Source organism: Peromyscus maniculatus, chromosome 20, assembly GCF_049852395.1.
Source record: "Peromyscus maniculatus bairdii isolate BWxNUB_F1_BW_parent chromosome 20, HU_Pman_BW_mat_3.1, whole genome shotgun sequence".
NCBI classification, from domain to species: domain Eukaryota; kingdom Metazoa; phylum Chordata; class Mammalia; order Rodentia; family Cricetidae; genus Peromyscus; species Peromyscus maniculatus.
This window is the reverse complement of record NC_134871.1, coordinates 55,303,472-55,328,602: the sequence shown is the minus strand read 5'-3', so window position 1 is coordinate 55,328,602 and position 25,131 is coordinate 55,303,472. Positions and strand designations below refer to the sequence as shown.

The 25,131-nt window shown below is 51.7% G+C and overlaps 2 protein-coding genes across 7 annotated transcripts in view; one reads left to right on the top strand and one right to left on the bottom strand.

The window, feature by feature from the left end:
• Celsr1 (cadherin EGF LAG seven-pass G-type receptor 1) overlaps positions 1–5,163 on the top strand; it is a 143,658-nt gene extending 138,495 nt beyond the window's left edge. Inside the window, exons 29-35 of one of the 4 annotated variants that reach the window (XM_042265391.2) lie at positions 472–597; positions 1,198–1,292; positions 1,552–1,655; positions 1,839–1,988; positions 2,386–2,619; positions 2,860–3,121; positions 3,314–5,163. In XM_042265391.2, coding sequence (XP_042121325.2) covers positions 472–597; positions 1,198–1,292; positions 1,552–1,655; positions 1,839–1,988; positions 2,386–2,619; positions 2,860–3,121; positions 3,314–3,338 — 996 coding nt within the window. In that variant the 3' untranslated portion in view covers positions 3,339–5,163. The remainder of the gene's footprint in view (positions 1–471; positions 598–1,197; positions 1,293–1,551; positions 1,656–1,838; positions 1,989–2,385; positions 2,620–2,859; positions 3,122–3,313) is intronic. The other 3 variants (XM_076556518.1, XM_042265392.2, XM_042265393.2) reach the window with 3 other exon arrangements.
• Positions 5,164–6,802: 1,639 nt separating this feature from the next.
• On the bottom strand, positions 6,803–24,344 carry Trmu (tRNA mitochondrial 2-thiouridylase). 3 transcript variants are annotated; one of them, XM_015991335.3, is made up of 12 exons: positions 24,188–24,323; positions 20,305–20,470; positions 18,505–18,738; positions 18,215–18,321; positions 14,326–14,448; positions 11,946–12,059; positions 10,746–10,799; positions 10,605–10,671; positions 9,469–9,569; positions 7,902–8,046; positions 7,407–7,489; positions 6,803–7,216 (listed from the first exon to the last, which is right to left on the bottom strand). In XM_015991335.3, exons 4-12 carry the CDS (start codon positions 18,308–18,310, stop codon positions 7,064–7,066), a joined length of 936 nt encoding a protein of 311 aa, XP_015846821.3. In that variant the 5' UTR covers positions 18,311–18,321; positions 18,505–18,738; positions 20,305–20,470; positions 24,188–24,323; the 3' UTR covers positions 6,803–7,063. The 3 variants fall into 3 exon arrangements, with proteins under 3 accessions (XP_015846821.3, XP_006998576.2, XP_015846820.2); XM_006998514.4 differs by lacking the exon at positions 18,505–18,738 and having other exon boundaries at positions 11,946–12,118; positions 24,188–24,344; XM_015991334.3 differs by lacking the exons at positions 20,305–20,470; positions 24,188–24,323 and having other exon boundaries at positions 14,326–14,521; positions 18,505–18,641.
• Between the last annotated feature and the right edge of the window lie 787 nt (positions 24,345–25,131).

Below are 25,131 nucleotides of genomic sequence, written 5' to 3'. Positions count from 1 at the left end.
GGAAGCCTGTGTTCTCTACTTGTCCCAGCCCTGCCTCCAGGCCCTGAGTCTGTCAGGACATTGCCATGGCTTGGGCAGGATAAAGCTTGTCTCCCCCACCCCACCCCCACCCACTGCTGCAGGCTGGCCCAAAGCCCGTTGGTGTTCTCAAGAAATAGGAGTAGCCTTTTGTGTTTCATACCAAGTGCTGCTGCCTAGTGAGTTTATGGCATAATGTTGGGGGCCCCTGATGGCCCTTAAGGCTGTGGACGGTTGCCCTGTCCAGATATCTTACTTGCTGAGGCTCCCCTATGAAGAAACCAGTAGCCCCGCCTGGAGGTGAGGCCCAGTGGACCTTGGGGCATCTCCTGGATCGCGTCAGCCAGGCTGCTGTGAACTAGGCTTTCCTCGGTGGACAGCCAGGTGCCTGGTGCAGCAGCAGCATCAGGACCCTGAGAGTCACACTGACCTGATACCCATCCCTCCCTCCAGGGCATCTTTGTCCTCCTGTTCCACTGCGTGACCCACCGGGAGGTGCGGAAGCACCTGAGGGCAGTGCTGGCCGGGAAGAAGCTGCATCTGGATGACTCAGCCACTACAAGGGCCACCCTGCTAACGGTAGGAGGCGCCAGAGACCCCTCCAGGCCTGTTCACAGCAGGGTGGGGGAGCTGTGAGGACCAAACAAACTCCGCTCCGGTGGACTTCATCTCGGAGCTGTCCACATGCCACAGGACAGAACTGGCCTGGCAGCGTCTCTTTCTAACTATAGTCCCGCTGGGCAGTGGTGGCACATGCCTTTAATCCCAGCACTTGGGAGGCAGAGGCAGGTGGATCTCTGTGAGTTTGAGGCCAGCCTGGGCTACCAAGTGAGTTCCAGGAAAGGCGCAAAGCCACACAGAGAAACCCTGTCTCAAAAAACCAAACCAAAACAACAACAACAAAAAAAACTATAGTCCCACTTGCAAGGTCTTTGGAAGATATGGCAAGGACAGGTTTCCCCAGGCCAACCAGAAGCAGTGTGTCCCTAAGGAGTGAGGTGTCCCCACTGTGTGGGCCAGGGAATATTCTCCCCTCTGCCACGAGGCTTAAGTGCGCAGCCCTGTCTCCCCTTCCCCATGCTGGCGGGGGCCAGTCAGCGCTATCATGGGTGCTGCTTGGGGGGCAGTACCAACCTCGGTGGCTTCTGCTCACCAATGGCCTCCCACCCTTCTCCCCAGCGCTCCCTCAACTGCAACAACACATACAGCGAAGGACCAGACATGCTCCGCACGGCCCTGGGGGAGTCCACAGCCTCTCTGGACAGCATCACCAGGTCGGGCCTCTGTACCCACTGTTTCCTTGGGGGTAAACAACACCCTGGTAAACAGAGCCCTGTTGTTCGGTCTGCCCTCCGTACGCCAGCAAGGCTGTTTATTGAATCAGTTGCTGCTGTTGATAAGTACAAATGGGGTGGGTTTAGAGGATCTTCCAGAGCCTCACGCGGCTTCCGATAGGATGTGCTTGGGACACCGACAGCCCATCGCTGTCACTCAGGGCCAGTGCTGAGTCTACCCCACTTCTACCCTGTCTAGGGATGAAGGGGTCCAGAAGCTGAGTGTGTCTTCTGGACCAGCGCGTGGTAGCCACGGAGAACCAGATACATCCTTCATCCCTAGGAACTCCAAGAAACCCCACGGTATGGTTTCCTCGGCAGGCACCAGAGCCCCTGCCCCTTTCTTGCCTTCCTCCCCTTTCTTGACCCCCCACCCCCACCCCCCCAACCCTGAGGTACTGGACTGCATAGACCCGAAAGAGCACTGGTGGCCTCGTGCTCAGCTGGAGTCAGGGCTGAGCTTCCCTCTCTACTCTGCCCCTGCAGGCCCTGACTCTGACTCTGACAGTGAACTGTCCCTGGATGAACACAGTAGCTCCTACGCCTCTTCACGCTCATCAGACAGTGAGGACGATGCGGGGGATGCTGAAGACAAATGGAATCCGGCTGGGGCCCCCGTCCACAGCACCCCAAAAGGTGAGCAGTAGAGACACAGCACGCCAGAGGGGACTTTCAACAGTGGGCTGTGGGCGCACCCCAAGCTCAGATTGGAACAGAAACCCCAGAAAGTTGCCCATACCATCTGCCTGGCAGAGGCAGGAATTTGGGGTCCTCCACAGACTATCATTGTGGAAGGCTGGACAAGGCAGGCAAAGAGCAGCCAGCATGTGGCTCCCGGTGTTGGTTACAGCAGTGGGGATCACATACCAGGGTCCCCAACATCAAGATGTGGTCTCAGTGTCTCCATCTTTAGCATATGACCCTGCTAGTCCAGCAAGCCAGAATGAGGTCAGGGCAACTCGTGGGGTCTAGCCGACCTGGGGTATGACAGGGGTGTGTCTGTAAGTCTAACCCAGTGTCATTCTTATTTCAGCAGATGTCCTAGCCAACCATGTCCCAGCTGGCTGGCCCGAGGAAAGCCTGGCTGGGAGCGACAGTGAGGAGCTGGACACTGAGCCCCACCTGAAGGTGGAGACCAAGGTCAGCGTGGAGCTCCACCGGCAGGCACAGGGCAATCACTGTGGTGACCGGCCCCCTGACCTGGAAAGCGGGGTCCTGGCCAAGCCAGTGGCTGTGCTCAGCAGCCAGCCCCAGGAGCAGCGGAAAGGTACCTCGGGAGGGCCCTGCTGTGTCCCTGGAGCTAACCCTCAGGCAGCACCTGGGACAGGGGCAGGAGTCCTTGTTCAGCAGGTGGAGGGGGTTCCTGTGGAGAATTTGGGTTTAGGCCTGGGCAAGTCGGTGAGAACCAGGCTGGGTGCATTCGCTTGCTCAACACCGTCCATCCCCAACTGAGCCGCTGCACCGATGCCCGCCTGGACTGACTGGGTGCTCTCCCCCCTCCTCCCAGGCATCCTGAAAAACAAAGTCACCTACCCGCCACCACTGCCAGAGCAGCCTTTGAAGTGCCGCCTTCGAGAGAAGCTGGCCGACTGTGAGCAAAGCCCCTCGTCCTCCCGCACGTCCTCCCTGGGCTCTGGTGATGGCGTCCGGGCCACTGACTGTGTTATTACCATCAAGACGCCAAGGAGGGAGCCGGGCCGTGAACATCTCAACGGGGTGGCCATGAACGTATGCACCGGCAGTGCTCAGGCCAATGGCTCTGACTCAGAGTAAGTAGCCTTGGATTCCACAGCTTTGGGGGGTGGGTGGGGGGCACCAGCTCTCCCCATCCAGGGCCCCTAGAGCCCCCAGGCTTCCCCTCCCACCTGACTGGGAGTGTCTGCCCCTAAACGACTTTGGATTCCATCCGATGGCCACCATCACTGACCCTCCACACGCCTGGCAATTCTTCCCACACACAGAGGCAGTAATGAAACTTCAATTTGAACCATCAGGAAACCATGAGGCACAGTCAGCTCGACAAGACAACTGCCAGTCGAGCCCTCGGACCGTGAAGCCTGGGACTGCTGCCTGTGGGGCAGGCCGGCCCTTGGTATGAGGGCCCCTGCAATGGCAGCCGGCTCTACACAGAATGTCCAGATGGGGAGCCCTTGGCCCTCTCAGGAGCTCAGGGCCCATCAGACTCTGTGACAAGTGCCAAAGCCACAGGCATGTCTCAAGAGGGAGAGATGGACTTCAGGCTGGCATGGCTCCGTCCCCAGACTGCAGACAGAACCCAAACTGCACTGCTGACCTGGCCACGAGAGGCCTCGACAGAAGCCATAGAGAGCCTGAGCTGGACTTGGTGAATTACTATGCCAGGCCCTTTGGCTTGCCAGGGCTCAGATACCAGACACAGGCAAGGCCCAGCTGTCCCCGGGGGCATCTCCTTGCAGTACAAAACCATGGTGTCTCAGTCTCAGTCTCTGCAAAGGTACCCTGTTGCTGTTTAAAATTGTAAATACATAGTAAATCTGTCCTGGACTTGGAGAAGATGGGTACCTGTATATATTTTACAATGTCCTGACTTTGCTGACACTGGAGAGCCATGAAATGGCATCCCAAGGAAGCTTGCACAGTTGTACTTGCATCTGGAATGTCAACACAGCTGGTCCCACAGTGCCCAGGGAGGGACGACATGGGCTCTGAAGTTGATACAGCCATCACCAACTCCTGCAGCTGCTTCCAGCCTGCAAGCCAGGGAGTGTGGGTGTTCTGCTGGCCTTTGGAGCACACAGCTGTGTGCGCTCAGCTCCCTGGATCCAGGACGGGGTTGGCCTGTGAAGTGTGGCTGCCACAGCCGACTTCCCACAGGGTGAAATCCCGTGCGCTCTGCCGCCCCCATACCCTTGTGCCAGGTCCACTCCTGGCACGTCTCTGGAGCTTCCCAGTCAGCCCACTACTGCAGGGGAAGAATTTCTTTGTCCCTGCTCCCCATAGGATCTCAGTGCTCATGTTCCTGATTCAGAGACCCCTGAGGTCTTCCAAGATGTTACATTCCTTCCTGCCAATGTTCTACTCTTTGAAACTCCAGGGCTCTCTGGGCAGGCAGGGGCTCCACCCCCGAAATCTGACCAATTACATCATTTTGCTTTAAGTGGCCAATTGTGCAGAGAAACAAAGCCACAGTCCCACTTTTCAATGGTTACCAAATTCTTTTTGGAAACTCACACCAAGAACTGCTGTGACCAGCCCACCACAAGCCACCATGCGGCCAAGCCCAAGGGACTGGGGTCCAGAGTTCAGACCCGTCTACTTCAGCACTCACCGCTGTTCAAATCGGGTGTAGGTGAGGCGTACAGCTGCTCTCGGATGGGAGACACTAAACAAGGCCGTCAAATACAAGGACTTTCACGGCACGCTGCGCTCCCATGAGTGCACCGGACTGCTAAGGATCGACCCGTGTGAGAGGAAAGTCTACGTGACGTGGTCTGAGGTCACTCGCTGCTGCGAGGGCGGCCCCAAGTGGCCTCTGAGGATGGCCAGGATACAGAGAATGACCTGGCACCGGGAAGCTTCGGTCTCCAGGAGTTGGAGCACTGTGACTGCTCACAACTCCACAAGCCCATGCCACCCCAGAAGGCGGAGTTTTTAATTTGAGCACAACTGTTACCAAAACAAACCGAGCCGTCAGTTGTAAACTGTTTTTATGACCTAAGACTTTACAGATTCAACACTGGAGGTTTTTAACAGGTGTATTTATTACTGTTCAGCACTGGATGACCACACAGGTGAGACGCATCTAAAATAAATTAAAATTGTTGGATTTGTACCCATGTTGTGCTGGGTGTTTCCTGTCCCCACTGACCCTGCTCCCGAAGGTGACATGGGAGGGGGACTATTGACGACAGCTTCAGGCCTCTAGTGGGGTGCAGGTGGCGGACAGGCCATGGAGTCTAGTCATAGTTTTCCATTCATGTGCAGGCCTGCCATGACAGGGATGGACTTGCCCAAGTTTTCCAGTTCTTCAGTCTGTCTTTACCAAATTTGGGAATTTAGGAATTTAGATTTATCTGTGTGTATGGATGTCTCTGCCAGTGCTCTTCACCACTGAGCGTCACCTTTCCAGACAGGGAACATTTAAAAAAAAAAGGGAGGGGTGCGGGGGAGAAGTGTTTGTGTATAGAGACCAGAAAAGGGCATCCAGGGTCTTCTATCACCCCCATGAGGCAGGGTCTCTTCCTGAATCTGGGGTTTGTGGTTTGATTTTCAGCTAAACCGGAAGCCAGCAACCCCACTAGTCCTGTCTCCTTTTGGAGATGGGGTTACAGGCATGTGCGGGCCACACAGCTTATGTAGGTGCTGAGTCCAAGCTCTGGTCCTCAGGATTGCACGGCCAGCACTTCTAACCACTGAGCAATCCTACCTTGTTGCAGTCTCCAGTCTGGGAACTTCTCCACTCTCCTTGCAGTCTGGTTTTCTGCATCTGCCTCCTCCTGGCACTGCAGTGACATGTCAGACCCTCTGGTGCTGCTCTGGTGCCCCACTGGTCCCCAACCTCTTGTTCTGCAGATCTGAGCACTCATGGTAGTCCTGGTGCTCGCTCATTCTTTCCTGTGCCCTACACTGCTCTCTAGTGAGCTTCTGACATTTCAAGTGTGATTCTCAATCTTACAGTCTGGTTCTTCCTTGTGCCGACTGCTCTGCATCCCCTCATCTCCTAGGCACGGTGGACTGGTGGTCAACCCTCTGGTGACTTTAGGATTCCACCCGTCATCTTTCTCTTGGCTTGGAAACTCCAGGGGCATCTTGAGTTCCTTTGAGCCTGGCCTGGTTAAACCCTCACCCTAACCTAGCACAACCTGGCTGGCTCCAGGCACTGGTTCCTGACAGTGCTGTATCCAGCCCTCACCCCTTAGGGCCTTTACTTTGCTTGATTCCTGTCCAAAAAGGTGAGTTTCCCAGACTTTTAGCCCCTGTATTATCTCACACAGCTGCTCAGTGGTGCCACCCTTGGGGAAACTGGGAGCAGAGAAGTAGTGGGCACCTTTCCCTAGGGCCCACAGGTCCTCGTCCCCAGCCCAGGCCTGTAACCCATGCACCCCTCCCCACTGAAGGTCGTCTTCCAATGTGTGTTTTCCTCACACATGCTTGTGCACGTCAACCCAGTGCCAAGCTTACAGGAAAACTCTGGCTTCCCCCTGGAGTGGGCACCGCCAGGGAAAAGGTTATCTCACACACAACAGGCTTCCAGACAAGAGGAGGCCTCAGACCCATAACTCGGCCTGCCTTTGGGAGAGAGCTCAGGCCCTAGGGAGGGGGACAGGGCTCTCATGCCTGCTGTGCCACATGGGGGCTCCCCATGCCTGCTGTGCCACATGGGGGTTCCCTATGCCTGCTGTGCAGGCTCCGTGTAAGGGAGACAGCCACAGCAGCCCACTCCGGCCTCCAGCAAGCCCCAGACACAGTGGTCAGACGTTCGACAGTTTTATTTAACGCTGATCCTGTGCAGCCTCCATGCACTACACTGTGGAAGAGCAGCTCCCTCAGGGCCCTCGAGGCAGACCCACAGCCAGCAAGTGCTCCTGGTAAACTGGAGCCCGGCGCAGACACTCCCTCCTCGGGTGGCTCTGCAGCCGGCCGGCCGGACCACTGATCTGGCAGCACCTAGCCCATCACTGACCGTCTGCCCCAGACTTCTCTAATGCTTCCTCCCAGCAGCTCGGCCTTTGTCAGGGTGTGGGGTGCAGGCCTGGGCTGTCACTGGAGACCTCGGGAGTCACTCTGGTTCTATTCTTGCCTTTCTGGAGTGTGTAGGCAGACGGCCCTAACCGTAGGATTTTCCCGCTGCCAAGACACTCATCACCCTTGTAGAACACAGCAAACTGGAAAGAAAGAGGGAGAGGGGGAGAATCAGTGTGTGTGTGTGTGTGTGTGTGTGTGTGTGTGTGTGTGTGTGTGTGTGTGTGTGTGTCTGTGTCTGTCTCAGACTCCAGGGCGGAGCTGGCCAAGCTCCTGGCCTGATGAGGACAGCAATGTTGAGGCCCCCACTCCACCTCCCACTGCCCCACTCACCTGTCCCAGGGCCAGGCCCCGCACAGCCTTCACCGCTGTCACCCACACAGTGCCGTCCTGGTTGAGTGTCAGCACACAGGGCACTGTGGGGAGAGTGGAGATGGGTGTGGGTCTGCTTTCAAGGCCAACCATAGCCCTCGGGGGGAAATGGCAGCCTGGGGGTGCAGGGGTGCCCAACATCCTTCCTGCGGGAGGACCCGACAGTGCCCCAAAGGGCTCAGAGCAGCCCTGGCGATGGACATGACACCTCAGAGCAGCATACACTGTAACTCAATCCCTCCTACTAGGACCCAACTGCCAGCAGTTCTGACAAAATGATATTCCTGTACACTAGTCCCCTTTCTGGGGCAGGCACAGGATAAGGAGTTCTGAAGCTACATGGTATCCATGATGGGGACTTCCTGATGCACTCAAAGGAGCACCGCACATGTACACAGCCTCTCTGGTTGAATCTGACCCCAGGGAGCTTAGCAAGAGCCCCTTCCATCCAGTCACCTAGTGCCATCTGGTGGCGGAATCGGAAATGGCACTCCATCATCTTGTCTCTGACCAAGGCAGCAGGCGGTTCCTCAGCAATCCAGTGTACACGGTTGGTCCTAAGCAGGTCCCTGTACAAAGCTGGGTGGTCTACCCGGGGAGCCTGCAGAGGAGAATACAAATGTTGTGATCCTTTGAGGGGAGCAGCCCTCACCCCAAATCTCTCAGCAGCTACCATTAATAAGAAAAACCCTAACAGCATATCCATAACTGATTATAAGCCAGCCCCACTCAGCTGCATGTGTCAGCCCACATGGAGAATCCAGTTCAGCAGGGTTTGTTTACCCTGGTTTTCAGATGAGAAAGAAAGGAACAAGAGAGTGGTCGGTCATGGGGCAGCAGGTGTGAGATTTCCCCCCACACTTTGTCACCCTGCACCCCGTCATGTTCTGAAGATTGTTGTCTATCCTAGAGTTGTAGGTCAGCCACACAACTGGCCTCTTGGAAGGGCCATGGATCCCACCACCAGCAACAACTGGCTGGGGAAAGCAGGGGCTGAAAGACGCAGGCCCCCAACCACCTGGGTGGTAGCAGAATTGTGAGGCTGGCCCTGGCCTGAGTAGTTTTCACACGCAGGACTGGTTCTGAAGTTCCTGTTCCCGTCACCAATAGTCTCTGCACAAAAGAATCCTGGGACCACCCAGAGAACCCTGGTGCCGCCAAGGGCGGCCAAGTCTCCCCTGGGGCAGAACCAGGAGCACCAAGTCCTGAGACTCTGGGTGCTAAGACACTAAGATCGCCTGGGCCCTTGAGCCAATGACCTTTCTGGCTTTTCTCAGGAGGCCCATCGGAGCTTATGCTAAAGATGCCTTAATTCAAGCCTGAGTAGGTGTTTCCCATACTGCTCTTCTAGAAGACTTCCGTGATGCAGTCTGCGGCCTAGGGGCCTGTGGGTCCTCCAGCATCTCTGACGGCACCAGCTGGCTGACAGCTCAGCCTGCCCGAGCAGGGTTCCCACCCTTGCACTCCTGAGAGCTGGATTCAGTGAGTCTGTCAGGGTTGGGGGCTGCCGTGTATGCACAGGCAGGATGGCAGCAGCACCCACTCCTCCATCCCCACCCAATTCATAACCCAAATATCTCTTGATGCCGTCAAGCCCCTCAAAGCTTGCCCTCCTGGAGAATTTCTGCTCCAGAGCCTAGCACAGACAAGGATGGGCCAGGGTCCCATGTGACCAAGGGCAAGCTTGGTCCTGGCTCAGCCTTCTAGGACTTCTAGGACCCTCCCATGGAGGGTAAGTGAGGGCTGAACAGGCACTATGACAACCTCCTCTCCATTAGATAATGTTTCCAGTTATCTAATCTGAGTCACAATCTTCTTTGCAAAACAGGGCAGTTTTTCTAGGAATGGTTGCAATGATTCCCGCACGGCCAGCACACAACAGGAGTCTAAGGATAATTTATATGAAGACCTCCTGTTACCTTACAGCTGTCCCAGGAGCTAGGGAGGACGGGTCTGCTGCTCCAGGCCCTTGGGCACTCCGGTTTTGTTGGCACACTAGACAGTGAAGGCCAATTTCACTCACCACAAGCACGTCACCCTTGATGCCATCCTTCTCCACCACGTACCAGGGCTCTCTCAAGCCGCTGATCTTAGCTCTCTGGCCCATAGTATACAGGAACCAACCTATGAAACAGTGTTCCAGAGGGCACATCTCAGCCCTCATAAATAGGAGGTTACGGAGTGTTCCAGGGCATGCTGACTTTACACTGTGATTCTCTTGGCCCTAACCACACGTCCGTGCACATTCCACCTAAGGTCAGGACTTGGGGGCTATGACAGTGACTAGGATGGTACTGAGCTGGGCACAAACGCCAACTCCTTCGTCTGGTGGCTATGACCGGCATGGGGACACGGCTCTCAAAGGTCGTGTGCCTACTGAGCACGTTCCTTGCATCTGCACCGTACACCCTCCTCGTCACCAGCTTTACCTCTTCAGGAATGCACATGTCCTGCAGAGACAGTGGCAGGACTCACTGCACCCTGGGCAGTCCAAAGCCACGAGTCTCCAAACTGCTGGCTGCTGGGAACAGCAGCACTGTTCCCAGCCAAGTCGCTCTCATCTCCAGGATAACACGTAGTTCAGCTGGGTCTTTCTCTGCTCCCTCCCCAGGGATCACACATGACAAAAAAGGGCACTCTGACCTCTAGCCAATCTCACAGATTGGGTCCAGACATCAAGTCTCAGGAGGCATGTCCCCTCCAGTCCATACTGTCTGTCCCCACATGAGCACTGTGAGCACTTGGGACTGGCTGTCCTCACACCCAGCACAGTGCAGGTATGGTGGACCTCCTCTGTGATTATGTGACTAGCACCCATACGGTCCTCAGTCGCCTGGCTATGAGGTCAGCTGCCTTCTTTCTCCAATGGCAGTCTCCCCTGAACTCCCATGGCAATCAACAACATACTTTTAGGAATGTGAAACACACACACACACACACACACACACACACACACACACACACACACACACAGAGTCCAGCTCTGAATGCCGGGGTTAAATACAAGATAGAGCATCACAGCACACACAGTTCCTGTCAGAGTGACTGCTCATGGCACATGTACCCACCCCAACCTACCCCTCAAGTCCTCCATGAGCCCTTCATGGAATGGACAGGAGCTAGCCCTGGCCTTTGGTGCCCAGAGCTGACAGGACTCACCTTTATGTGTTCCCAGAACTGTATTATCCTCGATAGAAATAAACTTTCCAGGCCGAGGCTGCAAATACTGGAAGACAAGTTTCATCACTACTGGAGACCCAGGCCCAGCGCAGACAGCCACTCATGTCAGAGGACACTCACCTGAAGAATAAAATGCTCGAAGTTTCTTTTACCAATGAAGCAGATGCCCATGCTCTGTAACGAGAGGAAGGACAACATGATGTGAGCAGAAGCCAGGAGGCAAAGCAGGGAACAGAGAGCCACTGGACTAGGAGGGCAGCAGCATTGCCAAGCAGAGAGCAGGCTGTGCTGCAGGGAGCCCCGAACTCAGCACAGACACAACCGGAACTCGAGGGCCTAGGGACTGTCTTGTCTTTCCGAGTTTGGCCCCAAAGTAGATGCTATCATGTAAACACTGCATTATCTGCAACCAGACTGTTGGAAAACCCGCATGGGCAATCCAGGAGGGCAAACTAGACTGTCCACTGCTGGAGAGCCAGAGCCCAAGGCAGGAGCAGGAAGCAGGGTCAAGGCAACTCAAGGCAGCGGGGGAGTCAGGGAGGAGACAGCTGCAGCTGGCTGAGCCCAGCTGAGGGACCAGGCAAGAGGCTGATCTCCCCAGGACTGTGCTGGGCGAGCAGCTCGGGCATCAGTCCTCGGTGTGTGTCTGCACAGCACAGGGCAGGAGAGCAGGGACCTGCCCCATGTGTTGACTGCAGTGACTCCGTCAGTTCCTACCATGGAGAAATGCTGTTGGATGAACAGCAGGGAAGACAGGAGAACAGCGAAGGGCATTCTCTTTGGCAACGCGGGCTTTTTGATAAAAGGCACAGCCATGCGTGTCCCGGAAGACTGGCATAAATAGTGGCTACAGGTGAAGCTGTACCAACCTCTAATCAAACCTGGACTACCGGGGCTTCTCACAGGATCCCAGCTCTCCCTCCACAGGGGTGAGCCTGGTTTCCAAGATGCAGTGTATGACTGTCCTTGTAGGGAGCTCTGAGAGGTGCAGAGGAACTGTCTGCTTGGATAGGCAGCACTGTGTGCAGAGGGCTGCAGACTCCTGTCTCATGGGATGGACCAGCATGGCTGCTCCTGCCCACACTGACCTGGCCGACGAAGCCCGCTGGCATGTCTGCTGAGAAAGCAGTCGGCCACAGCAGGCACAGGAGTTGGGGGGAGGAGGAGGAGGAGGGCCTCAGCTGCTCCTCACCTGCAGCTGTGCTCTGTGGCTTGGCCTGATGGGGTCCTAGCAGAGGCACCCGAGAGCCCAGCCCTGCCTGTGCCATGACAACATGGGTGGAAACATTCACGACTCGGTGGCAAGCTGCTCCCCCCTACCTCCTTCTTCTGAAGCACATGATGCAGTCTATTCTCTGCAGCTATTTTCCTTACAAAATCTTTGGTTAATTCCCCCAGGGGGAAGATGGTTCTTCTCAGGGCATCCTGGGAAACCTGGCTGAGAAAGAAGGTCTGGTCTTTAAAGCTGTCAGCTGCCTGGAGAAGTTTTACGGCTGCCAAGAGGAAAGAACAAAAGTCACTGCAGGGACACAGACGACAACTCTTTCTTCTCTTGCCCTTGTGCGAGCAGTTACCCCCAGTCCGCCCGAAGCAAACCCATCTCAAAAGACTACGGGGAAAAATACCAGCATGGCTAATGTACAGAAAATGCTGGCCCCTGGTTTATCCATAAGGAACAACACAGGAAAGGGAGATTTATCCCTGCTTGTGATTTTGATTGTAAGACTTTCAAACATGAAACACCATATGAAAAAAAAAATGTGAAGTGAGAAGCAATGGTCCTAAAATAAATCTAGTCCCATGTGGAGACCGGACCAGACGGCTCACTCGGAATCATGCTGAAGTAGTGCCCGCAGTGTTACCTGCCTATCAACTGCAGGCACGTGAAGTGTGCAAAGGAACACCCAGGCTCTGGCCTTCAGCCCAGCCACAGGGTGGAAACAGTTTTGCTATAGGGTCCAAACTGACATCTGTCGCCAGCCCTGCTGTGGTTTCTCTGACTTTCCAGGTAACTGTAAGGAACTCTTTGTGCATGTACACAGCTGTGAGTGACGCTGGCCCTGGTGTCTTTGGACTGAGAAGGTGGCCAGGTAAATTTCCCTGAGAAGACAGTTCCTACTCAGGTCTGTGGGCTGCTGCGGCTGCTGGGTAGACTGCTTCTCCCACCCTTTCTCACACAGAGTGCTAGGAGACACCCCGGAGTGAAATGTGGAGCACTTCACACATACCAGCTCAGTTCTGTGTGTGTGTGCACATGCATTTGAGAGCTTGTCCGTGCCAGTACACGAGGGTGGAAGTCAGGTGTCACCTATTTTCCTTTCTTTTTTGAGATGGTCTCTCACTGGTTCGGAACTCACCAACGAGGTTAGACTGTCTAGCCTATCTCTGCCTCCCCAGTGCTGGGATTACTGACATGCCACCATGCCTGCGGATTTTACAGAGGTTCTGGGACTCGAACTGAGGTCTTTACCAGCGAAGCCATTTCCTCAGCTCCACACAGTTTAAACCACTGCACACTTCCTACACCAGCCAGCAGTAAGCATCATACTGCCTGTAGGTTTCCCCCCGCTGGCTCTCACATCTCCTGTGAAGGAGAATTTCCCCCATCTTTACAGGAAGGACTAAGGTCTGCTGAAAAGCTGTGCTACAGACTGAGCTGCCTCCCATTGCTGTCCTGCTACTTGGTCAAAAACAATGCAATTGGCTGAAATAAGGCTAGAATTCAATCTCTGTCCAAACAAAATTCTCAAACAGTATTTGTGTGCATTTTCTCTTGGTTCTGAGTTATTTTGTCCTCGATTCTTTCTGACGGTTTTTTGTGCCTCCAAAGTGCTGAGTAATTTACAGGTGTCCCCACATCCACCTTCTGAGTTATTTTAAAACACAATGAAAACCTATGACTTTGAAACAGGAAGCTGGCAATGCTAACAAAAATGCCATGGAGGAAAAAGCAGGATGGAGGTAACATCTGGTGAAGCCTACTGGAGTTCAGAGCTTCTCTGTTTCCGGGATCCTGCCCTCCTATTCTGCTACACACTGCAAGCACCATGTTCCGATGAAAACCAGCTGGTTACAAGGTCAGGTCCACAACTACAGCCATCCCCTGAGCCCAAGACCTCATCTGCCTCCACTTGGATGATCCCCTAGGACTCAGACCAAAGCCACAAAACAGCTTTGGTTTGCCTAAAACGCACGCTGGAAACCAAGGCATCATTCAACTACCACAGTCAAGTCACTCCACACAGTGCTGAGCTATCTCAGGAGGGGCAGAACAAGCATGGATAGACAAAGGTGAGCATGTGCTTGACACCAGCAGATGCAGCCATTCCAGATGGGAAGTGACTCTCCATCTGCTTGGGACCCTGTTAAAACCACTCCAATTATTACTGTCAAATATTTTCCCAAATATTTTCAGAAGTTCAACTTACCAACATGTAATAACCTAGATAAGTTTCCTGATCACCTTCCTCAGCTCTCACCCTGGCTCCTGACCAGGGCATCGCAATGCTCAACCACAGGCCCTGGGGAAGCGACCCTGTGGCTACCTGTGCCTTTGCAAATCTGAACCTAAACGAACCGCTCATTAGTCAGGAGCACAGAGGATCAGGCGGGCAGCTGTGTGCTCAGACCCCACCCCCGCCATCCTTCTGAGTGCTCCTGTGCTCAGAGATTATAGCTCTGGCCACACACATCAACTTACGATTTCTGACTTCAAATCGGTTTCTGAACAGCCCATCTGGTCTCTTAGTGTGCTTCTGCTCGAAGACTTCCTCGTCCTCCAGTGAGGTCCTTGCGTAGTGGCCAGTGGCAACAGCATCTGCTCCTGGAGGGTTTTCAACACACAGGGATCCAGTGTGAGACTCACAGCTACTGGCACTGTGTTGCAGTTTCTGTCACTTGGGAAGAGGAATCCTTAATTAAGAAAATGTCTCCATCAGACTTTTCTTTCTCTCGAGTCAGGATCTCTCTACATAGTGCTGGCTGTCCTGGAACTCACCGTGTAGACCAGGTTGGTTCTGAACTCTCTCTATCTCCTGAATGCTGGGACCACCAGCTTGCCACCAGCTTGTGGGCATTTTCTTGATAAATGACTGATGTGCGCAGCACTACACCAGGAAGATGGTCTTGTGTTGTAAAGGAAAGCAGGCTGAGCAAGCCATGAAGGAGAGCAGCCAGTAAGCAGCGTCCCTCCAGGGCCTCTGCTTGAGTTCCTGCCTTGACTTCCCCTGATGACGGACTGTGATTGGGACATGGAAGCCAGATGAACCTTTCCTTCCCTAAGTTGCTTTCGGTCATAATTTTAATCACAGCTACAGAAGGTAAACTAGGACACCAGCCTAGATAAAGCAGCCTGCAGAACCAGCCCCACCCTGAAACCCGCACAACCGTCGACCCATCTGACCACAGAGGCCCGTGGGGCAGCCCACTGGGCAGCTCCCTTCAACTCCCAGTGTGAGCTAACAGAACCGCGAATCTTTAAAGAGCCTTCAAAAGTCAGAGTCGACCCACTCACTTACTCTAGCTCACACACACAAGTGTTGTTTCTTACAACACCAAGGAAAAACTGAAAACTAAAACATTCAACAGCAGGAGTCCTGAATCCTGATGCTGCAGCCCTGACTGATAAGAGACCACACCCATGGCAGTGGAAAGCAGAGGAAAGGGACGTCATACTGTACCCATGACTTAATGTCCAGGAGAAAATGGACAACCTCAGTCTAATTCCTTTGATACTAGTGTGAAATCGTAGATAAGCGACTCCTCTTTTTTCACTGGCAGTAAGTTTTGGTAAGTGTGTTATTTTATCATACGGAAGGACCACTCAACATACTTAATCTCTTCTGTCCCCATGATACCTTTCCACCATGAGAAGTTCAAGTGTTGGCACTGCGGGAAACTGACCTGGAAGGCACAGCGAAGCAGACTCCGACCGGAGCAGCTGGACTGCGGGGCTAACACAGGAAGCCTCCAGACAATTAGCACTGCACGCAAACCACTCAACTAGGACCTTCAGGGACACAACATGACACATCTTCTCATGTTCTTAGGGACTACTACCTATGCTGCAAGAAGTGTGGAGCTCTTCTAAGAGAAGCCCTACTACCTTAGAAGCCTAGATTTCAGGTGTTTGACCATCAGGTGGGTTCGAGTGCAGGTCTCCAACACAGAACAGAACAGGGACCCAGAGAGGCAGGGAAATGCTGCAACAGGGAACCAGGTAAGATGTGACACAGATCACCACACCAGGTCACAGCTTGACTGAACCTCAGCACAAATGCATTTAAGAGGCTAGGTGTCCTTTGGGCTCCCGTGACCACACCCTGGACAGGCTGGCCTACTGGCCTGCCCATGTGCCCACCCACCCTTCCTTCCTTCCTTCCTTCTTTCCTTCACTGAGACAGGGTGCTATGGGATGGTCTGTATGTCAAATTACTCTGATTGGTCAATAAATAAAACACTGATTGGCCAGTGGCTAGGCAGGAAGTATAGGCGGGACTAACAGAGAGGAGAAAAGAAAGAACAGGAAGGCAGGAGTCACTGCCAGCCACCGCCGCCATGACAAACAGCATGTGAAGATGCCAATGAGCCACAAGCCACGTGGCAAGGTATAGATTTATGGAAATGAATTAATTTAAGCTATAAGAACAGTTAGCAAGAAGCCTGCCACGGCCATACAGTTTGTAAGCAATATAAGTCTCTGTGTTTACTTGGTTGGGTCTGAGCGGCTGTGAGACTGGCAGGTAACAAAGATTTGTCCTGACTGTGGGCAAGACAGGAAAACTCTAGCTACAAATGGTGCCCAACGTGTTGGCAAGAGTTTCCACTTAAAACCTGAGTAAAAAGATTCTAAAATAGAGCTAAAAACAGTTCCTAGTTGTCTTTTTCAAGCTAGCAGTCAGACTGCGTGTTTGAGCTACTATGGCGGGTTCCTGGCGTACGAGCTCAACCTGCAGTATGGTGGGAATGAAGCCTCTGCAAGTGGCACATTAAGCTGCATGGTGGATTTAGGCTTTGCTAGTACAAAACAAAAAGAGGTTTCTGGGCTACATGCTGCTTTGATAGAAGCATAGACCCACTATTTTTGAGACTTGAGGGCTCCAGAAATGTACCACCGCCATGTTGGGAAGCTGAAGTGGGTGGAGCCAGCAGCCACAGCGCCAGCGCCATTTCAGTCTTAGAATGCTGCAGTTTAAAGCAATAGGCTCAAGGTAATATAAAAAATAAGCCACATAAAGATGGCTACCACACAGAGAATCTTTGATATTCGTAACTGAAGAAAAACATTTGATTGCAAAATCTGTTGAGTTATGCCAAAATGTATATTTTAAAGGTACCTTGACTTCAAAATTTGGATTTAAGGATATGTTGCTTTGGAAAAGAGGCTCTGCTTTTGTTTCTACAGAAAGCCAGAGGCTATGGATTTGTCCCAGATTAAGATACATCAGGTTTGACCAGCCAAGACCCCCTGAAAGGTCTCCGATGACACCAAGGCCCAGATGATCCAACATCCAGAACCGTTTCAAGGCAACTGGCTCAGATGATACAGCCTCATGGACTGCTCCATAATCCTAAAATTTTCTTTGTGTCCCCATAAGATACAGCGCCCCCCTCCAGCAGGAAGTAGTAAGAGAAGTTATGCCCAAATTCCCAAATATACCAAGCTAGCTTTGGAGATGTGTAAAAGTTAAAACCTTCCTCTTTTTTTTTAAAAAAAAAAAAAAAGAAAAGGGGAAGTGTTGTGGGATGGTCTGTATGTCAAATTACTCTGATTGGTCAATAAATAAAACACTGATTGGCCAGTGGCTAGGCAGGAAGTATAGGTGGGACTAACAGAGAGGAGAAAAGAAAGAACAGGAAGGCAGAAAGAGTCACTGCCAGCCGCCGTCATGACCCATGACAAGCCGCATGTGAAGATGCCGGTGAGCCACAAGCCACGTGACAAGGTATAGCTTTATGGAAATGGATTAATTTATGCTATAAGAACAGTTAGCAAGAAGCCTGCCACGGCCATACAGTTTGTAAGCAATATAAGTCTCTGTGTTTACTTGGTTGGGTCTGAGCGGCTGTGGGACTGGCAGGTGAAAAAGTTTGTCCTGACTGTGGGCAAGGCAGAAAAACTCTAGCTACAACAGGGTTTCACTATATAGGCTAGAAGGGCTTAGAATTTGCTATGAAGCTTGGCTGGCCTTAAACTCCCAAGAGTCCTGCCCCAGCCTTCCCAGTACTAGGATTACAAGTGTGTACTATCGCTCTCTGCTTGGCAGACACTCGAGAGCTCTGCCATCCATCTCCAGCGTTCCCACGGTCCAGCTGAGACAGGTGACCCGTGGTGCTGTTGCTGTTTCCTTGACTGATGCGCTTTCCTGAGTCACTACTGACTTAGATCTGATCCTACTTCCGGAGAGTCTTCTGCTTAGAGTACTGAAGTGGGTGAAGCCAGCTGCCTGCCACGATGGAGGGCACCCTTTCCTATTGCTCACACTGAACTAGAGTTCTTTCTTCTTCAGTGAGTACTTTCCTTCTGAAAGTCAAAACTACATGGAAAGCTATGATTTCAACAAGCAGATGAAGAAATCCCAATTCCTTACCAAGATTGTCCACGGCGTAATGATAAAAGCAACTGAACTTGATATGCTTATTGCAGATGATGTCAGGGTTGGGCGTCCTTCCTTTCTCATACTCATTCAAAAAGTCACTGGAACAAAGGAAAATACCCTCAGATCTAAGTGATACAACCCTTAAAAAACCAATTAGTCAAGCTGCTTATTTAATGTGGAATTTCACTTTATTGTCCCCAAACTGTACTCGCCTCCCACGAGAACTTCGTTATCAAACCATATTATCATCCTACTATGTCAAGCGGCTTCTCAAAACTCACATGTCTGAATGAGAACAGCCCCATTGGCTCAGATGTTTGAATACTTGGTCCCCAGTTGGTGGTGCTGTTTGGGCAGGCTTAGGAGGTGTAACCCCGATGGAGGAAGTGTGTCACTGGGGGGGCGGGCTTTGAGGTTTTAAAAGCCATGTGCCATTCCCAGGTCACTCTCTCTGCTGCTGTTCCTGCTGCCATGTCTGCTGCCTGCTGCCATGGTAGACCTTCATCCCTCTGAAACTGTTAGCACAAATAAACTCTTCTATTAGCTGGCTTGGTCATAGTGTTTTGTCACAGCAACAGAAAATACCCAAAACACTTGTAAATGGACCAAACACTGTTCTAGAACTTTGTATGACTTCAGCTCATTCCTACAATGCTCCTGGCAGGTATGAGCATTATCCTTAATTTAAAGATAAGAAAACTGAGACTTTGAAAAATCAAATAAATTGTCAAAGGTCTTCTAAGTGGCAGAGTTGAGACAGGCCTGTTTCGGCAAGGGCAACCCCACAGTGAACATGGACTATTGTCTCCGAGATATGCAAGGCCTTCCAGGCATTGAGCATTGTCAGGGTTCACCAGAGACTAGCCCTGGGTGTCTTTCTCTGCAGGAATAAGTGGCTAGCCAAACTTCACACATTCCTGGGACAGACAAGGGGATGTTCCCCCTTTACTGCCACTCATGTACCCCACATAACAGCCTCTACTTAAGCCTTCCTTGAAGCGGCTCAGCCCTCTCCTCTTCCACGAGGCTGTCCAACCACACTCTGTGCCATACCCTTCTCCCTCCTCTCAAACCAGGGGATTTCCCACAGGATGCCCACCACCATCAGCACCTCTGGTAAGGATTCTATCACCCAACTAGACAGTCAATTCCCACAAAATCGGCCACCATGTACATACTTTGTGTTCTTAGATATAGCACAGTGCGTAGCATATAGTAAACAGTAATGACTGTGTTTGGGCCGGGCAGTGGTGGCACACGCCTTTAATCCCAGCACTCTGGAGGCAGAGGCAGGTGGTGTCTTGAAAAACCAATAAAAAAGCAAATAAATATTACTGTGTTTGATTTGATGAAAGTTTTGCTTGTTGTTTGTTTTCAGAAGGCAAGGGCAGTACCTTACAAAACTCCCCCCAACCAACCTCTTGTCTTACTTTGCTTTCTATTGCTATGAGAAAGATCACGGCCAAAAGCAACTTGGGAAGGAAAGGATTTATTTTGGTTTATATGTCCTGATCACGGTCTATCTTTAAGGGAAGTCGGGGCAGGAACCTGGAAGCAGAAACTGATGCAGAGGCCATGGAGAGATGATGCTTACTGGCTTGCACCCCATGGTTTGCTCAGCCTGCTTTCTTACACAGCCCAGGACCACCTGCTCTTTAGTGGGCTGTATCTGCCCACATCTATTGTTAATCAAGAAAATGCCCCACAGACTTGCCTATATTTTCTTAGTTGAAATTCCCTCTTCTCACATGACCCTGGCTTTTGTCACGTTGATACAAAACTAACCAGAACACTCCCATAACCACTTAGGCACTGTACATGGGTATTGACACTCATCTCCCAGCACCTTCTGGGAAGACCTCAGCCTTCATTCCAAATGTCATGGTTCAGAAAAGCATTAAAGAAACTCTGGCAGGCGGGAAATATCCAAAGAAAGAGTGTGAGGGTGCTATGGGGCAGGCCTCTGGTGCTCCAACTTGAGCACAGTCTTGGCCACCTTTGTGGAGAAGCACCGTTTTTTTCCTTCCTTGGAAGAAATTCACAGTACAATAAACCCTGCATGTGCAGTGGCCTGCACTCACCTGAACACATCATTCCAATACTCCTTCACATAGGACACCTGGTGGAAAGGGATGTCTAAGATCTGACAAACTTTATACGCATCCTCACAGTCCTTGTCAGCAGCACAAACACCATGTTCATCCAGCGAGTCCCAGTTCTTCATAAACACCCCTGTCACTTGGTAACCTGGAGAGAGAAGGTAGGGTAAAAAGCAGGGACTTCTGTGCCCCTCCAGCCCTGATGCCTCTGTATATATTGAATGGCAGTCCAAGTCCATGTGGCCTGGGGCCTGGCTTACACTGTAGTGTAATCCCTGCAGGCTCTTCTTCCCTTTAGAGCTCTTTGTTCTGTTAAGGCCTCCACACTGTAGCACACTGTGCATTGAAATTGTTTGTGTTCCCAAAGTAAATAGAATGAACTTTCTCCCATGTTGTGTCTCTACCTACATATCAATACAATGCTTAACTCACAGCAGATATATATAAAACACTGTTCAGATATATGCTGAATGGCTGAACAGTGAGCAGAAACTCAGATTCCAATGCAAATGTAAGCTATCATTCAGCTAGATGCCATAACACACACCTATGATTCCAGTCTTTGGGAGGCTAGGGCAGGAAGATACTGAGTTTGAAGCTAGTCCCAAGCTACATATCAAGATTCTGTTAAAACAAAAAAATCAGGGCTAGAGAGATAGCTCTAAGGTTAAGAGCATTTGCTGACTCTCCAGAGGACACAGGTTCAATTCCTAGTACCCATATGGCAGGCACAGGCACCTGTGTGTAAGTCCAGTTTCAGGAGCTCTGATGCCTCCTTCTGGCTTGCCTTAATACCTACCAAGCTCACACATGGTGCACAGACATGCATGCAGGCAAAACATCCATACGCACAAAATTAAAAATATTTTTAACTAATCACCAGCCAGTTGTTTTTAAAGTAAACTCATTTTAAAAGTTACCCAGTTACCACCTAAGACTTTTACATTCTAAGCCATCAACTATAAAGACAAATTAAATTATTAGACATTTTATCAGGCTGAGGGTGTAGTGCAGGGGGAAGCTCAGGCTTAGCATATGTGAAGCCCTGGGTTCAATCCTCGACACCAAAAATGAAAACTAAGGTGCTGGATATTCCATAAGGGCTCTACCACCCACATATTTTATGATCCATCTTCTCCTTCTCTACTGTGATAAACATCCAACCAAATATCACATAGGATAGCACTGGTTCACCAGCATCTCAGAAAACTCACAGATGCTCAACCTGCATCAAAACCCTGTTTCTCCTGAATAAGCTGAATGTAAGAAAAGACAGCAGCTGTATTAAAAGCCTCAAATAGCACGTCCCCCATCACCCCCAAAAATTCCAGGGATTTTGCTGACAAATCTTTTGACAAATGAAATGCCATGCTCATTAAGGTCATACACATCCCAATATGGGATGAGGCCCTCTTTTGCATCTGGAAGCACCTGACTCTGCTTTACCACAGAGATTAACCATGCTGGGCTCAGCTCTTGAGCTAGTCTTGCACTTAACTGACTAAAGCAGAAGACTCCTCGAGGGCAGAGGTGGCAATAATCCAATCCTATATCCCCAGAGCCAGTACAATGCCCAGTTCACAAGGAGAGCTAAAAACCGGCAAGCTTATAGAACGAACAGACTACACAGAGCTTTAGAACCTCACTATTCCCATGCCATATCTGCTTGGTCAACTGTCTCACAAAGAGACATGACCCACATACAGGGGGGCAGGCACTCCAGGAGGGGTCAGCTTTCTAGGGAGTGCATGACAGAACATCACCTCCAAGAGCCCTCGATGCCAAAATGAGAGGATAATGCTTTCCCCGATATGTCCATCAGTTTCTTCCATGAAAAAAAAAATCCAAAGAAAGATAGAAACAAGAGATATTGCAACCTGGAGGGAGAGAGCCTATGTTTTGGCTAGATTTCTATATGTGTTATAAATAGCACAATCAAAAGCAACTTGGAGAGGAAAGGGTTTATTTTGCCATCATCAAGGGAAACTAAGGCAGGAACTCTGTAGCATGAATCTTAAAGAATCTTATTAATAAAATCAAACCTGGAGCCAGGTATTGGGGTGAACACTGGAAGATCAGAGAAGCAGAACAAGCCCCAGCTACCTCACCTTGCCAATTCCTCAGCTGATCCTGTTTCCTCAGACTGGAAGCTTCTGAGTCCTCATCCAAATGGATTTCAGCTGAACTGTTGCTCAAAATCCTAAATGCTTAACCAGCCAAATGCTTCTAGTTTCTGGTCCTCACCCCTTATATACCTTTCTGCTTTCTACCATCACTTCCTGGGATTAAAGGCGTGTGTCACCATGCCTGGCTGTTTCCAATGTGGCCTTGAACTCACAGAGATCCAGAGGGATTTCTGCCTCTGGAATGCTAGGATTAAAGGCATGAGTGCCACCATTTTCTAGCCTCTGTACCTAGTGGCTGTTCTGTTCTCTGACCCCAGATAAGTTTATTAGGGTGCATAATATTTTGGGGAACACAATACCACCACAGAACTCAGGTCAGTAACCTAGAGGCAGAGACTGAAGCAGAGGCCATGGAGGAGCACTGCTTACTGGCTAGTTCCCCATTGCTTGCTCAGCCTGCTTTCCTATACAACCCAGGACCACCTGCCCAGGGGTGGCGTTATTCATAACGGGAAGAGCCCTCCTACATCAATCATTAATCAAGAAAATGCCCCACAGTCTAGCCTATAGGCCAGTGTGATGGAGGCATTTTCTGAGTTCCCTCTTCCCAGAGGGCCTCAGCATGTGTCAAGTTGACATAAATATTACCAACAGGGCTTATCTTCCTTAAGTAGTAAAATGATAGATCTGGGAGAGCACAGAACCTACTGCATCTCCCAAAGCATCGAGTCTACAATCCTCATTGGAAACCTTCAAAGACTCACAGCTGCCAACTCAACATGACCCCTAAGTCCCTAATACCGTGTCAGCTTCAATACCTACATCCTACCCTGGCCAGACCGTCTCCTGACTCCTGCCTGTGTTACTGACTCTGCCTGAGCAGCCAGCCCTGTATAGTGAACTCCTACTGAGCTTCAGTCTTGCCTCAAGCACCTCTGCCTCTAGACGTAGCTTCCTTCCCCATTTCCCACACAGTACACACGTGTATGCTGTGCCCATCCTCTCTGGCATCTCTTTATTATACCTCTGATGGCAGCTGTGATTATAATATACAAGAATTGCTCGTGCTTTCCAAACTATCTCACATTGCATGGCTAACCCTTTCAATACATACTATATCATTTAATCTCTCCAGTCACCCCAAATTTGGGGTCATCCCACTTTACAGTGGGGTGCTTAATTAACTGGCTCAAATTCAGGCTCCTTGCCCACGCCTCAGGGAAGGTGATCCCCGGCGGAGGCTCCATAAACAGTCACGTGAAAGCAGAATGAGGTTGAAATAAGGTGGGGCCACACAGCAGGAGGAATTTAGATGGGTAGTTGGTACCAGATCCAGACCCTAAGGTCCTGTAGGGTTACGTTTAGAAGTCAGGAAGAGCCGGGGCAGTGGTGGCGCACGCCTTTAATCCCAGCACTCGGGAGGCAGAGCTAGGTGGATCTCTGTGAGTTCGAGGGCAGCCTGGGCTACAGAGTGAATTCCAGGAAAGGCGCAAAGCTACACGGAGAAACCCTGTCTCGAAGAAACCAAAAAGAAAAATACAAAAACAAAACAAAAAAATCAGGAAGAAAGGGTGGCCGTTTAGAGGAAAGTTTGTTATCCAACGAAGGGGGATCACATGAATGATTTAATCGGCAAGCAGCTGGCCATCCTCAAGTGGAGGCCCGCGGAGTCTGCAGAGGCCAGGCCTACAGCCTGGATGAGCCCAGTTCCTGACCCCAGTGAGGAACCCTGGCCTCACCTCTCCGCCGCAACAGCAGCGCAGCCACCGCGCTGTCCACGCCGCCAGACAGGGCGCACACGACGTGCCGCAGCGCCGACATCTGCCCGCACGGCAACTCCTACCAGCAGCCTTCTGGCCGCGTCTACGCTACGCCGGAAGTCCCGGCCTCCGGGGCGTCCTCACTCTTCACCCGGCCGGAAACGTGCTCCGCCCACCCAGCGTTCTGCCGGCCTTCTGGTTCCGCGCCGCCGATTGGCTGAGATGTGCTAGGCGGGTCTTGTCCGGGAGAGGTCAGCGATGAACTGGACGGGTCGGGCTTCCCAGCTATTACCCGCTGCTCCTGCTCCGCCTTTTCTTCTGTTCCTAACTGTGTTTCACCTGTTAGCTGCACCAGGAACAGCAGGAGCTCTAACAGCCTGGCTTGAGGTCCCAAGGGCGAGGACACCGTCTTGTGTCTGCAGCACGGTTACCAGCTAGAGGGACTGAACTGTCATCACGTTCCTACTGAATTCTAGACAAACTAGATGTCCTGAGAGCTGACAGCGGGTCCTCCTGGAGCTGCTGCAGGCCGGGAGGGTGCAGAGGCCAGTGGACAGAATAGAGTGGACTGTTACTCAGTAAGGTTTTCCTAGATGCTCAGTCAGCGTGTTGGAGTAGGCGATGGGAGCATGGTTAGGAGGCCCAGGGAGCTGGGAAGGGTGGGCCACAGCGGATAGGAGCGTTTGGAGTCCAACCTGGCGCTGTGGCCATGGAAATACCACGACTTAAGTAAGAGTGCACTTGGGGGACAGAGACAGGCGATCTCTGAGTTTGAGGCCAGCCTGGTCTACAGCTTGAGAGTTCCAGGACAGCCAAGGCCACACAGAAAAACCCTATCTCGGAAAAATAAAAATGTGTGTGTCTCATAGGCCATTCTTGGTGGATGAACAGCACTCTGCAGGGCAGCTCTGGTGAGTAGATGC